Source organism: Martes martes (genome assembly GCF_963455335.1).
Source record: "Martes martes genome assembly, chromosome: 5".
NCBI classification, from domain to species: Eukaryota; Metazoa; Chordata; class Mammalia; order Carnivora; family Mustelidae; genus Martes; species Martes martes.
The window spans coordinates 98,334,620-98,349,550 of record NC_137892.1 but is presented as its reverse complement, the minus strand read 5'-3'; the positions used below and the strand labels follow the sequence as shown (position 1 = coordinate 98,349,550).

Here is a 14,931-nt window from a genome sequence, read left to right as displayed (position 1 = left end):
TCTCTGTTTTTGCAAATAAAGTTTTACTAGAACACAGTCACCTCCATTTGTTCCTATGTTCTCTCTGGCCACCTTCAAGCTACAGTGACAGTGTTGAGTACTTGCAACAGAGACCCTATGATCACAAGCCTAAAACATATATTCTTCGGCACTTTACATTGTAAGTTTGCTGATCATTATTGCGGGTACTCTGAATTCTGTTGTATTCCTCTAAAGAGTATCTCCTCTCCCCACTCCATCCATCTCCCCAGAGTATTAACCATTAGATTCAAAATGGAAACTCTGTCTTCTCTACTGTGGACAAGAGCTCATATCTTCAGTCCACTTTTTCCTTATCTCTCCTATAGGGAGGGTGTTTTCCAGATGTGTGGGTCCAAACTGGCCTGTGAGTTTTTGACAGCTTTCATCACAGCAGCTTCTGTCTTCACAAATCTAAAAAGATGGCCTCTTTCTCACTGTGGCTTTAACCATTCAATGCCAAGCCATAATAAGCACAGACCACGGTCAGGACAACAATGCAAAGTTATTTAACGCAGTTTGTCCAATCCCTTTGGCTCCCCTAAAATGTTCCCTTACCACTGGTCATTCTCCAGAACCAGTATGAGGTGGTTTTTTGTATTCTGCCCACAGCTGATGGTTGTAATTTATAGGGTGGTCCATCTGTGGGAATGGGCAAGATTCTCCTTGCAGAAGGAGAATCTTTTTTTTTTTTTTTTAATCTCTTTCATACTAGGGATTTCTGGATCTTTTTTTTCTTTTTAATATTTCAAAGAGTTCCTTTTTATTTACATTCTTTTTCTTTTCTTTGGGGCTTCATTAACTACGTCCTGACAGTCTTCCTTTTTCTAAATTTTTTCACACTCCTTGACTTTCTTTCACACTTGCTGGTGTGTTCTGTTCAGGAGTCCTTTGCAGCTTGCCGCCTCATTGGTTGGCTCAGCTTGGGTTGTGTTTTTCCCCATGTCTGCTACTCAGACTACTTGTGCTACTTCTGCCACTAAGGATCTTTGCAGTAGAGGAGGGAAAAGAGAAAACATCAAGCTTATTTGACTGCCCGGGGCCAAAATTTCTCTGTAGAAGGATAAAGTTTTTGAGATGTAAATGAGCTGCATTTCTAGTATTTTTTTTCCCACTTTGAGGAATTTTTATAGCATTGGTGAAAATCCAATTACTGTAGTTTTCCATATTCAACATTTATTTGGATTTTATCCTCATTTTTATCAGTCTCTTCGCTCACCGTCGTTTTTCAGTCCTTTCCTATGAGATCATATTCCTTCTTGAAATACATCATTTAGAACTTCCTTTTGAGCAGATCGGTTGGTGGTAAATACTCCATTTTTGTTTCCTTGAAAGACTCTTTATTTAACTGTCAGTCTTGAATAAAATTTTAGCTGAGTTCAGGAGTTTATATTGACAGTTATTTTTTTTTCCTCTTGCCAGTTTGAATACACCATGTACTCATTTCCTGATGTGGGTGCCAAGATACTATCTTTGCCATTTTCCAAATTTTAAAAGAAAACTTTTCAACATTTCACTTTTTTTAATGCTGTTTGTTGTAGAGTTTCATAGGTGTCCAGTAATTGTGAAGACATTTTATTCAAAGGCTAGTGTGCTAAGATTTTTTTTTAAAGAATAGATATTGAATTACATTTTGAGCTTTGTACCATAAGTACAGAAATCATAGATTTTAAAGTTATCGATGTACTTGATTACATTAATCAAATCTCCGATATTACAGTAACCTTACATTCTGAAGAAAAACCCAACTTGGTCATGGCATTGCCTTTTTTTATGCATTGCTGGATTCAGCCTGTTAAAGCTTTTTTAGCATATTTAAATCTAGATTAATAAATTAGGTAGATTACTATTTTCATTATCTTTTGAAATCCCTGTCTAGTATGGGTATCTAAGGGTGTTTAAAAGTGTTCCTTGTTTTTCTCTTCTCTAGAGAGCTTACATAAAATGAGAAACTAAATTTTTGAAAGATTGTTAGTTTTTGGACCAGCTGTATACTTTGTGGGAAGATATTTAACAATCACTTTTAACTATTTTATGTTTACAGAATAGCTCTTCTTCTCTTTTTCTTCTTGAGTCCATTTTAGTAAGTTTTTAGGAAGGTTTTAAATCTTTTCATTTCATGTAAGTTGTCATAAGTTGTCAAATTTATTGGCATAAAACTGTTTATATCTTTTTATTTGTATAAACCTGACATTATCTGTAGTTATACCTTCATTTTATTCTTAATAATAAGGGTTGTGGGTTTGTTTGTTTGTTTTTTGTGTTGTGGTATTTTTTTTTCTCTCTTTTTTCCTTTTTTTTTTTTTAAGATTTTATTTTATTATTTATTTGACGAACGGAGACCACAGGTACACAGAAAAGCAGGCAGAGAGAAGGGGGGGAAGCAGGCTCCCTGCCGAGCAGTCTGATGCGGGGCGGGATCCCAGGACCCTGAGATCATGAGCTGAGCCTAAGGCAGAGGCTATAACGCACTGAGCCATCCGGGTGCCCCTCTTTTTTCTTTCTTAATGTTCAATTTTATTCTTTACAAAGAACTAGATTTCTGCTTTTTATTATTCCTTTAGAGTCTTTGTTTTCTGTGTTTTAAAATACCCTTCTCCCCCTTTTTCTTCTCTTCTATCCTTGAAAGTACTATGATGTTCTGTAATGGAAAATAATGTTTTTAATAATATTATTCCATGCTGAATTACATTTACTACCAAATGCTAAGTTATTGAAATTGTATTTTGGAAGATAATACAAGTGGTAGAACAAGGAGTAACATGTAAAAGATTTAATTGTTACTTCCATATGGGTGCACTTAAGTTTTATTTTTTTAATTAAAAAAAATTTTTTAAAGATTTTATATATTAGAGAGACAGACAGACAGACAGAGAAAGTGAGTGAGAGCAGGAGCAAGGGGGGAGATGGAGAAGGAGAAGCAGACTCCTCACTAATCAGGGAGCCCAACATGGGGCTGGATCCCAGGACCCTGGTATCTTGATTGAGCTAAAGGCAGCCGCTTAACTGAGCCACCCAGGTGCCCCAAGACTTTTGTATTTTGACATAAATTTCAGAACATCTTAATGTAACTATTTACTGTAAAGAAAGATATGAATATAGGTTCTCTTTGAAGATAAAATTTATGATTTTTATATATGGACAATTAATGTTCCACTTAAATTATTTCATTTAAAATATATAGTATTTTCATGTAAACATTTAAAAAATCCTACTTGAGTAAAAATCCAAATTCCTATTATATGCTTTTTAAAAAATTAACATATAATGTATTATTTGCTTCAGGGGTACAGGTCTATGAATCAACAGTCTTACACAATTCACAGCATTCACCATAACACATACCCTCCCCAATGTCCATAACCCATCCACTGTATTGCCCTACCCCAACAACCCTCAGTTTGTTTCCTGAGATTAAGAGTCTCTTATGGTTTGTCTCCCTCCCTGGTTCCATCTTGTTTCATTTTTTTTACTTCCCTATCCCCACCACCCACCCCGTCCTGCTTCTCAAATTCCTCATATCAGGGAGATCATAGGATAATTGTCTTTCTCTGATTCACTTATTTTGCTTAGCATAATAACCTCTAGTTCCATCCATGTCATTGGAAATGGCAAGATTTCATGGTATTTTGATGGCTGCATAGTATTCCATGTATATATATATACCACATTTTCTTAATCCATTCATCAGTTGATGACCATCTAGGTTCTTTCCATAGTTTGGCTATTGTGGACATTGCTGCTATAAACATTCAGGTACATGTGCCCTTTCAAATCACTACATTTGTATCTTTAGGGTAAATACCCAATGGTGTGATTGCTGGGTCATAGGGTAGCTGTATATTCAACTTTTTGAGGAATCTCCATGCTATTTTCCAGAGTGGCTGTACCAGCTTGCATTCCCACCAACAGTGTAGGAGAGTTCCCCTTTCTCCTCATCCTTACCAACATCTATCGATTCCTGACTTGTTAATTTTAGCCATCCTGACTGGTGTGAGTTGATATCTCACTGTGGTTTTGATTTGTATTTCCCTGATGCCGAGTGACGTGGAGCACTTTCTCATGTGTCTTCTGGCCATCTGGATGTCTTCTTTGCAGAAATGTCTGTTCATGTCTTCTGTCCATTTCTTGATTGGATTGTTTGTTCTTTGGGTGTTGAGTTTGATAAGTTCTTTATAGATTTTGGATACTAGCCCTTTATCTGATATGTCATTTGCAAATATATTCTCCCATTCTGTCAATTGTCTTTTGGTTTTGTTGACTGTTTCCTTTGTTGTGCAAAAGCTTTTGGTCTTGGTGGAGTTCCAATAGTTGATTTTTGCTCTTGCTTCCCTTGCCTTTGGCGATGTTTCTAGGAAGGAGTTGTTGCAGCTGAGGTCAAAAAGGTTGCTGCCTATGTTCTCCTCAAGGAATTTGATGGATTCCTGTCTTACTTTGTGGTCTTTCATCCATTTTGAGTCTATTTTTGTGTGTGGTGTAAGGAAATGGTTTGGTTTTCTTCTTCTGCATGTGGCTGTCCAATTTTCCCAACATCATTTGTTGAAGAGACTGTCTTTTTTCCATTGGTCACACTTTCCTGCTTTGTCGAAGATGAGTTGACCTTAGAGTTGAGGGTCCATTTCCGGGTTCTTTATTCTGTTTCATTGATCTATGTGTCTGCTTTTGTGCCAGTACCATCCTGTCTTGATGATGACAACTTTGTAATAGAGCTTAAAGTCTAGAATTGTGATGCCACCAACTTTGGTTTTCCTTTTCAACATTCCTCTGGCCAAATGGTTTTTATATGGTCTTTTCTGGTTCCACAGAAATTTTAGGATTATTTCTTCCATTTCTTTGAAAAAAGATTGATGGTATTTTGATAGGGATTGCATTACATGCATAGATTGCTTTAGGTAGTATATACATGTTCACAATATTTGTTCCTCCAATCCATGAGCATGAAACCTTTTTTCCATTTCTTTTTGTCTTCCTCAATTTCTTTCATGAGTACTTTATAGTTTTCTGAGTGCAGATTCTTGGCCTCTTTGGTTAGGTTTATTCCCAGGTGTCTTATGGTTTTGGGTGCAATTGTGAATGGGATAGACTCCTTAATTTCTCTTTTCTCTCTCTCACTGTTGGTGTATAGAAATGCAACTGATTTCCTTGCATTGATTTTATATCCTGACACTTCACTGAATTCCTGTATGAGTTCTAGCAGTTTTGGAGTGAAGTCTTTTGGGTTTTCCACAAGAAGTATCATATCATCTGCAAAGAGTGAGAGTTTGATTTCTTTTTTGCCTATTCGTATACATTTTATTTCTTTTTGTTGTCTGATTGCTGAGGCTAGGACTTCTAGTTCTATGTTTAATAGCAGTGGTGATAGTAGACATCCCTGCCATGTTCCTGACCTTAGCGGAAAAGCTCTCAGTTTTTCCCCATTGAGAATGATATTCACTGTGAATTTTTCATAGATGGCTTTGATGATATTGAGGTATGTGCCCTCTATCCCTTAACCCTTTGAAAAGTTTTGATCAAGAAAAGATGCTGTACTTTGTCAAATGCTTTTTCAGCATCTGTTAAGAGTATCATATGGTTCTTGTTCTTTCTTTTATTAATGTGTTGTATCACATTGATTGATTTGTGGATATTGAGCCTACCTTGCAGCCCAGGAATAAATCCCACTTGGTCGTGGTGAATAATTCTTTTAATGTACTGTTGGATCCTATTGGCTAGTATTTTGTTGAGAATTTTCGCATCTGTGTTCATGAAGGATATTGATCTGTAATTCTCCTTTTTGGTGGGTTCTTTGTCTGGTTTTGAGATCAAGGTAATACTGGCTTCATAAAATGAGCTTGGAAGTTTTCCTTCCATTTCTATTTTTTGGAACAGTTTCAGGAAACTAGGTATTAATTCTTCTTTAAATGTTTGGTAAAATTCCCCTGGGAAGCCGTCTGGCCCTGGGCTCTTGTTTGTTGGGATATTTTTGATGACTGCTTCTATCTACTTACTCATTATGGATCTGTTCAGGTTTTTTATTTCTTCCTGGTTGAGTTTTAGTAGTTTATATGTCTCTAGGAATGCATCCATTTCTTCCAGATTGTCAAATTTACCCGCATATAGTTGCTCATAATATGGTCTTATAATTGTTTGTATTTTTTTGGTGTTGCTTGTGATCTCTCCTCTTTTGTTCATGATTTTATTTATTTGGGTCCTTTCTCTTTTCTTCTTGATACTTCTGGCCAGGGGTTTATCAGTCTTATTAGTTCTTTCAAAGAACCAGCTCCTAGTTTCGTGGATTTGTTCTCCTGTTCTTTTGGTTTCTATTTCATTGATGTCTGCTCTGATCTTTATTATTTATCTCCTCCTGCTGGGTTTAGGCTTTCTTTGCTGTTGTTTCTCCAGCTCCTTTTGATGTAGGGTTAGGTTGTGTACTTGAGATCTTTCTTGTTTCTTGAGAAAGATTTGTATCCCTATATACTTTCCTCTTAGGACCGCCTTTGCTGTGTCCCACAGATTTTGAACAGATGTGTTTTCATTTTCATTTGTTTCCATGAATTTTCTAATTCCTCTTTAATTTTTTGGTTGACGCATTCATTCTTTAGTAGGATGCCCTTTAGCCTCCATGGATCTGAGTTCTTTCCAACTTTCCTCTTGTGATTGAGTTCTAGCTTCAAAGCATTGTTGTCTGAAAATGTGCAGGGAATGATCTCAATCTTTTGGTACCGGTTGAGACCTGTATTGTGACCCAGGATGTGATCTCTTCTGGAGAATGTTCCATGTGCACTAGAGAAGAATGTGTATTCTGTTGTTTGGGGATGGAATGTTCTGAATATATCTGTGATGTCCATCTGGTCCAGTGTGTCATTTAAAGCCATTATTTCCTGGTTCATCTTTTGCTTGGATGATCTGTCCATTTCAGTGAAGTGAAGTGTTAAAGTGCCCTATTATTATTGCATTATTGTTGATGTGTTTCTTCGATATTGTTATTAATTGGTTTATATAATTGGCTGCTCCCATGTTAGGGGCATAGATATTTAAAATTGTTAGATCTTCTTGTTGGACAGACCGTGCAAGTATGATATAGGGTCCTTCCTCATCTCTTATTACAGTCTTTGGTTAAAAATCTAATTTATCTGTTATAAGGATTGCCATCCCAGCTTTCTTTTGATGCTCATTAACATGGTAAATTGTTTGCCATGCCCTCACTTTCAATCTGAAGGTGTCTTTGGGCCTAAAATGAGTTTCATGTAGGCAGCATATCAGTGGATCTTGTTTTTTTATCCATTCTGATACCCTGTGTCTTTTGATTCGGGCATTTAGCCCATTTACATTCAGGGTAACTATTGAAAGTTATTAATTTAGTGCCATTATATTGTCTGTAAGGTGATTGCTCCTGTATATTGTCTCTGTTCCTTTCTGGACTATTACTTTTAAGCTCTCTCTTTGCTTAGAGGACCCCTTTCAATATTTCCTGTAGGGCTGCTTAGGTGTTTTCAAATTCTTTTAATTTTTGTTTCTCCTGGAAGCCTTTAATCCCTCCTTCTATTTTCTTTTTTTTTTTTTTTTTTTTTTTTTTTTTTTTTTAATTATTTAATTTTTTATTTGACAGAGAGAGAAATCACAAGTAGGCAGAGAGGCAGGCAGATAGGAAGGGAGAAGCAGGCTCCCCGCTGAGCAGAGAGCCCGATGTGGGGCTCGATCCCAGGACCCCGGGATCATGACCTGAGCCGAAGGCAGAGGCCCAACCCACTGAGCCACCCAGGTGCCCCCCTCCTTCTATTTTCAATGATAGCCTCGCTGAATATAGTATTCTTGGCTGAATATTTTTCTTGTTTAGTGCTCTGAATATATCATGCTAGTTCTTTCTGGCCTGCCAGGTCTCTGTGGGTAGGTCTGCTGCAATCTAATATTTGTACCATTGTATATTACAATTGTACATTGTATATTACAAACCTCTTGTCCCAAGCTGCTTTCAGGATTTTCTCTTTGCCACTGAGACCTATAAGTTTTACTATTAGATGATTTATTTACTGATTTTGAGGGAGGTTTCTTTGTTCTTCCTGGATTTTGATGCTTGTTCCCTTCTCCAAATTAGGGAAATTCTTTGCTGTAATTTGCTTCAATATACCTTCTGCCCCTCTCTCTTTCTTCTTCTTCTGAGATCCCAATTATTCTAATATTGTTTCATCGTAGGGTATTTTGGATTCTTCCTTCATGGTCCAGTAATTGTTAGTCTTTCTTTTACTCAACTTCTTTATTTTCCATCATTTGGTCTTCTATATCACGAATTCTCTTTTCTGCCTCATTTGTCCTAGTAGTAAGAGCCTCCATTTGTTATTGCACCTCATGAATAGATTTTTTTGTTTCAACTTGTTTAGATTTTAGATCTTTTATTTCTTCAGAAAGGGATTTTATTTCTCCAGAAAGGGATTCTCTAACATCTTCCATGCTTTTTTCAAGCCCAGCTAGCACCATGATAATAGTCATTCCGTACTATAGTTCTGACATATTACTAATGTCCCTATTGATTAGGTCCCTAACCTATTGGTAGTGCCTCTTGTTCTTTTTTTTTTGAGGTGAGTTTTTCTGCCTTGTCATTTTTTACAGATATGAATAGATGAGTGAGAGAACAAAATACTAAAAGGGTAGCAATGACCCCAGAAATATATACACTAACCAAATCAGAAGAGACCTAAACCTGGGGAGAAGAAAAGGGTCAGGTGAAAAAAAAAAAAAAAAAAGTGTGTGTGTGTGTGTGTGTGTGTGTGTGTGTGTGTATATATATATATTTTTTTTTTTTATTTATTCACCAGCCTATATATATAGGCTGGTGAATAAATATATAGAATAAATATATATAGAACAGAGCCACACACTTGATTTTGTTGTATTTTGGTCTGTTAGAAGAAACTGCCTCCCAAAATTTTAAAGAAAGAAAAACATATATATACACAAACATAAGTGTATACACGGTGAAGGGATGAAATATGACTGTAAAGACAAAAATTTAAAAAAGATTCTAAAAGAGGAACTGATAAGTTGGTTGAAAAGAAAAAGAAAAGGAGGAAAAAATGTGATCAGGCTGGAGACTAGAACAAAGCCATGCTCTAGATTTAGTGTATATTTTGATCTAGTAGAAGAAACTCTATCCCAAAATTTTAAAGAACGAAAAACCTGTATGTGTACAAAAAAAAGAGGTTAAATACAATGAAGGGATCAAATATGGGTATAGCAATCAAAATCTAAAAAGATTTTTTGAAAGTTATTGATAGGATACAGTAGTTAAAAAACATTAAAATAGGAAGCAGATAAAATAATAGAATAAGAAAAAACATAACTTAAAAAATTTACTTTGAAAGACTAAAGAGTCATGGGGAAAAAACCATGAATTCTATGTGGTTTATTCCTGTAGCTCTGATGTTTTGCCGTTCTCATTGATTTGTGAACTTGGCCTTGGCTGGGTTTTCTTGCTAATCTTCTTGGGAGGGTCCTGTTGCAGTGATGCTGAAATGTCTTTGCCCAAGGCGCAATCGTACCGCCTTTGCTAGGGGCCCTGCTAAGCAGTCTGTGCAGTTTCACTCTCTGGAGCTTTTGGTTCCTATATACTTTCCATACAGTTTGGGAGGACAGGAATGAAAATGGCGGCCTCCCAGTCTCCAGCCCAGAGGAGCTGAGAGTTGGCACCCCACTCCTCAACGTACCCTCAGAGAAAAGCAGTCAATCCCTCCCGTCTCCCTGGTCTCTGCCTGAACTCTGCTCTCACCCAGCCTGTGACCAAGCATTTCTTTCTCTGGCACACGGTCCCATTGGAGTCTCCAAAGCCAGCAGATTCTTGCCCCGTGCTCCTGCGCTCCTTCTGGAGGAGGAAGGAGGGGGTCTTTCCGGATCTGCCACTTGTGGGGTCCCTGCTCGAAGAGCAGTGGTCTGACTGTGCCTCGGATCATGGTTTAAGGTAACCCTGAGCTGAGAACCCTCCACCTTTCTCCATCTCTGTAGCTGGATTCCCCACTCCAATACCTGGGAGCTCTGCCACATTCAGACACCCCTGGTCTTTTTGCCACCCCATGGGTCCTGAGACCACACTGTCCCCACGAGGGTTCCACTCCCCGCTTAGCCTCTAGAGCAAAGTCCCTCAGTGGAGCAGACTTCTAAAAGTTCTGATTTCACTGGCCCCTCCCTCCTGCAGTCTCTCTTAATATATATCAATTCGGGTTCACTTCTCCACATGTTTTACTTCCCTAAAGTGGTCACTTTTCTGTTCCTAGAATTGCTGCTCTTCTTCTCTTCTATCTCCTTTTGAGTTTGTAGGTGGTCAGAATGGTTTGATAACTACCTAGCTGAACTCCTGGGACCCGGTAATATTTAGGTCTTCTCCCCCACCATCTTGCTCCTCTCCTTGTTATATGCTTTTAATGGTCTTTTCTCATTATGGAAGAATTTCTTAAAAAGAATATTACATTATTATTTATTAGTTTTCTAGGAAGAACTGAGGTGTGAAGTTCTGTCCTATGGAAAGCATTTGAAGTTTAAAAGTTCTTTTCTTAATCAATACATTAAATTCTTTCAGCAATTGAGTTGCAAAAAATATTTGACTCTAACTTAACATACATGGAGTAGGGAGCCTGAGGCAGGGATGGATCTCAGGACACTGAGATCATGACCTGAGCCAAAATCAAATGTTGGACTCTTAACCAACTGAGCCACCCAGATGTCCCTTGCCCCTTTATAGTATCCTTGTAATATCTTAAGAAAGACTGATATTGGTCCTCATAACACACACATCTGAGATACTCTACTTCTCAAGGTGAAAATAGTTCATACCATTTCTTCAGCATTTTCTTGTGTTACTTTTGACAGTTTAGTTTGAAATCCTGAATCTGAGTTATTTTTAAGAATGAGGCTGTAATTTACTTCCCATAAGATCCCTGGACCTGCAGAATATAAATTGTACAGAGATCTCCTCTATGAGAGATTTATTCTACATGATTGCACGTATCTTGAAAAGCTGCCAAGTTTGCTTTCGTTCTCCCAGTGCCTGACGTGGGAATCAATTAGAGTACCTGCTGTTATGAATAGCAGATAATGGTGGAAGGTCAGAATTTAGACCACCAACAGGTGTTCAGTAACCAGTATTATTACAAAACTACAGTGTACAAGATTTGTTTTTTTTGTTCAATATGCACTTCAGTATGCACTGGTTAACTAATGACTCTGGCAAAAAGAACTCATGTTATAATACAACTAAGCTTTATGGAATGCACATAAAGCAAAATTGTTCTTTGTTGGAAAATTTCACATTTGATCCCATGATTATAAGACATCCTTAACAGAAAGGTATTAAGGGGAAAAATACATTTAAGAACTATGATCTTAAGTTAGAGATCCATTAATTCAAATATAAATCTGTGCCCAAATGTACATGATAAACAACCTATCTGTTAACTTGAAAGGGTCTAAAATATAGCAGAGAAGCAATTTGATTTAGACATTATTGACATTCTTTAAAATAAATCCCTGGATGAATTTTTGGTAAATGATTTGTGTAAACCAATTATAGAAGTTAGGCTAAATCATCTCCTAAATATAATACGATATATTTGGATGAGGTATTTTGAAGCAGAAAAGCTATCACAGCAGATAAAATAAGGTGAATAGAATATATCTCACTCTTGCCATACATTATATAATTTTTAAGAGAAATTATATTTTTTAAGAAAGAAAGAATAAGAAAATACTATTTGGAGCTTTGTGACAAATTCAGTGTTAAAATTGTAACTGCCCTTTTTAAAACATTCAGTTAAATATCTTTTCCAAATATTTAATAAATTTGGGTCATAAGCTAATTTTTACTTTGCAGTGATTTTTTAGTCTGTTTTGCATATACCAGCAGAGTAAACCTCCTAAAATAGCCTTTTTATCTTCTCAACCTGCTGGTCAACTGCGAAGTGGTTTCTTTCTCCCTCCAAATATGGAGTCCCCCGCCCTTCATGGTATTCAGGGTTTGGTTCTTCAATCTTTAAAATTTTGTTCCCTTTAAAATCTTGTATGAGACTGTGCCTTTCACATTGCCATGATTTCTTCTCTATTGATCTGTCTTCTTCCACCTTCTCCATATATCTGGATAGGTAATGCAATCATCTTCATTATTATTCTAATCATCTCTAACTGTCCCTCATGGACTTCCTATTTCTATGAAATGCAAATGTGTTCTGTGTGCCTCATTCTGTCTGAGATGATGACCCCTAGAGCTGGGACTTGGGTTTCTGACAGGCTTCCTTCCTGCCTGTTTTGAGTTCTCTTCCTTCACAGTGACTCTGTCTTTTCTGCCTTATCCCAGGATTTTTGTTATTCCCTCGAACTTTTCCCTAGAAAAAGTTCATTGTATCCTGGAGACCTGAAACTCATTCAGACTGAGGTAAAAATGACTGATACCAGAAACATACCCATTCATATTCTGTGTTGCGCCATAGGCCAAGGCTATTTGGTGAAATAATGAAATACTAACCATGGGCTTTAAGTGTAAAGCAGAACGTTAAGTGAGGATAGGCTTTAGGACAGCAAGCACTAAATTCATACCACAAACCCATCACTTTTATTCTTCCAGCCTGGTTCATGGAATGATACAAATAATGGTTTTTAGCCTACACTTCTCTGTTGTAGCTACATAATCTTAGTAGTAATCACATGTGTTTTATTTAAGAAACGTACAGATATTTAAATGTATTAAACAGATTTTCTGTTTTTAATGTATCAATATTCTGATCACTATACATAAGCTATATGTTATTTTAGTGATACGTTTATATGTTTTATTACCTAAAAGATATTTTTCTTCAATCAATTTCTGTTGTTCTATCAAGTTGGCTTTCTCAAATATTATTGACTTCACCTCAAAAATATGGTACCTCCTCCTTATTATTTATTATGGGCTTGTTTTCAGCATGTTATTTGCACAGGGTTATGGTGCAAGGTAGAGGGTGAGAAAGAATGCAGAACGAAGCTAGATCCACCAATGGATGGAACTGATTGTGATGCTGGTAAGGTAAGTCATTCGAAGTCTAAGTTAATTAAGAACATGGAATGAGAGAGTCAATTATCATATGGTTTCACTTACTTGTGGAGCATAAGGAATAACATGGAGGACATTGGGAGATGGAGAGGAAAAGTGAGTTGGGGGAAATCAGAGGGGGACACAAACCATGAGAGACTGTAGACTCTGAGAAACAAACAGGATTTTGGAGGGGAGGGGGATGGGGGTTGGGTGAGCCTGGTGGTAGGTATTATGGAGGGCACGTATTGTATGGAGCACTGGGTGTGGTGCATAAACAGTGGGTTTTGGATTTGGTGGAAAAAAAAAAAAAAGAACAGGAATGAAATTCCAGAAACTCACACCTTCTTTGCCAGTTAAATATGTATCCATCTTAATACCAGTGAAATACCTCCAGTAATTATATGAAAAATTCTTTCAGTATTTCATTCATTTTCAATTTTAACTTTCATATTGTGCCAAATCTATGGTTGTTTTGTTAACATAAATGCAAATATTTTTTATTATTGTTGATTATGAGAAGACTGAAAGATGTATCACTTTAACAAAAAAATGAATTTTTTTTTACTATTTAAGTTAAACATAGGTAAATAATCACAAATAATAGCATAATGTCAAACTTCCAGAGCCAATGAATCCTTTCAGTTATAAAACATTGTCTCAGAAAAATGGACATAATGGAATTTCAGCAATTCCACTGCTAGAATTTTGTGCAAAGGAAATATATGTGTTTCACAAAAATAGACGTGTGTGCATATAAACACACACACACACATACATACACATACATACACACACAAATACTTATGTAAGCTTGCAGTTTGCAATGATGAGGCATGAGAAACAATGAAAATATTCATGATGTGAGGAATGGTTACAATGTAGCTGTTAAAAGAATTAGGTAGATAAATACATATAAACTGGAAAAAAAAAGACATGATGGTTAATACATAAGCGCCTCAAGAAAAATAATACTTTATGATACCCTTTGATATTTACAAAAAAACTGGTTATGAATATACACACATACATTGTATACATGTCTAAACTAATAGAAGATGGTTTGAAAATATAAACTCTAAGCTGTAATTAGTAGTTAGCTCCTGAGAGGGAAGTGGAATTGATGGCTGAAAGCAGGGGTAGCTGAGGGAAAATAAAATTATTTTCCCAGACACTTTTGGATTGTTTGACATAATCAAGTAGTCATTTATTACTTCTGTGATTTCTTTAATTAAAAAAGAAAAAAATATACAAACTGTTTAAGTACAAAATATCTTTTAAGACTAGAAATGTTTTATCACTAGATACAATCAACAGAAAAATGCTTTCTTGAAAGGGAATTTCTCTGAATTATCAGCCAGTTGTTTATGGACTGTGCCAGATGTTTTTCTGTAAGTTTATATGGAGAGTCAGAATCTGAGTTGGTTTGGTTTTTTTTTTTTGATTATACACAAAAGTACAATAATGTGTGCATATTGGGCAAGCCTCACAGTATTATGTTGAGTAATTTATTGCTGGAATCATAAAACTCTCCACCAACTATAATTTTTATCGTTCCTGAAACATGAAAACTGTAATAAACAAAGATAACCAACTATTCAGCAGTGTTTCTTCAAACATCACACAGTCCATTCATCTTACTTAGTTCTTTTACAATACAAAATCTCTTCATTTTTACAAACTGATGTTCTCAGTATTTTTCTGCTATTATTTTTTCCATCTGATATTTATGAAAATGATTTCCATTCTTGAAGGTCTCTAAAATAAACTTATTCTTTAAGCCATCAAAATTGCAATTGCTCATCAAAAGTAAAATGTTTTTATTTCCCTTTAATTGTGCTAACAGTATTCTTTTAGTGGTTCTGTAATGCTTTGTGTATTGAAAT

The 14,931-nt window shown here is 36.2% G+C and overlaps 1 protein-coding gene across 1 annotated transcript in view; it reads left to right on the top strand.

Moving 5' to 3' along the window:
* Nucleotides 1–14,931, top strand: part of ADAMTS19 (ADAM metallopeptidase with thrombospondin type 1 motif 19) — a 245,365-nt gene that overhangs the window by 144,321 nt on the left and 86,113 nt on the right. The window contains exon 11 of the mRNA XM_080804588.1: nt 12,938–13,039. Within this exon, the coding sequence (XP_080660714.1) occupies nt 12,938–13,039 (102 nt within the window). The remainder of the gene's footprint in view (nt 1–12,937; nt 13,040–14,931) is intronic.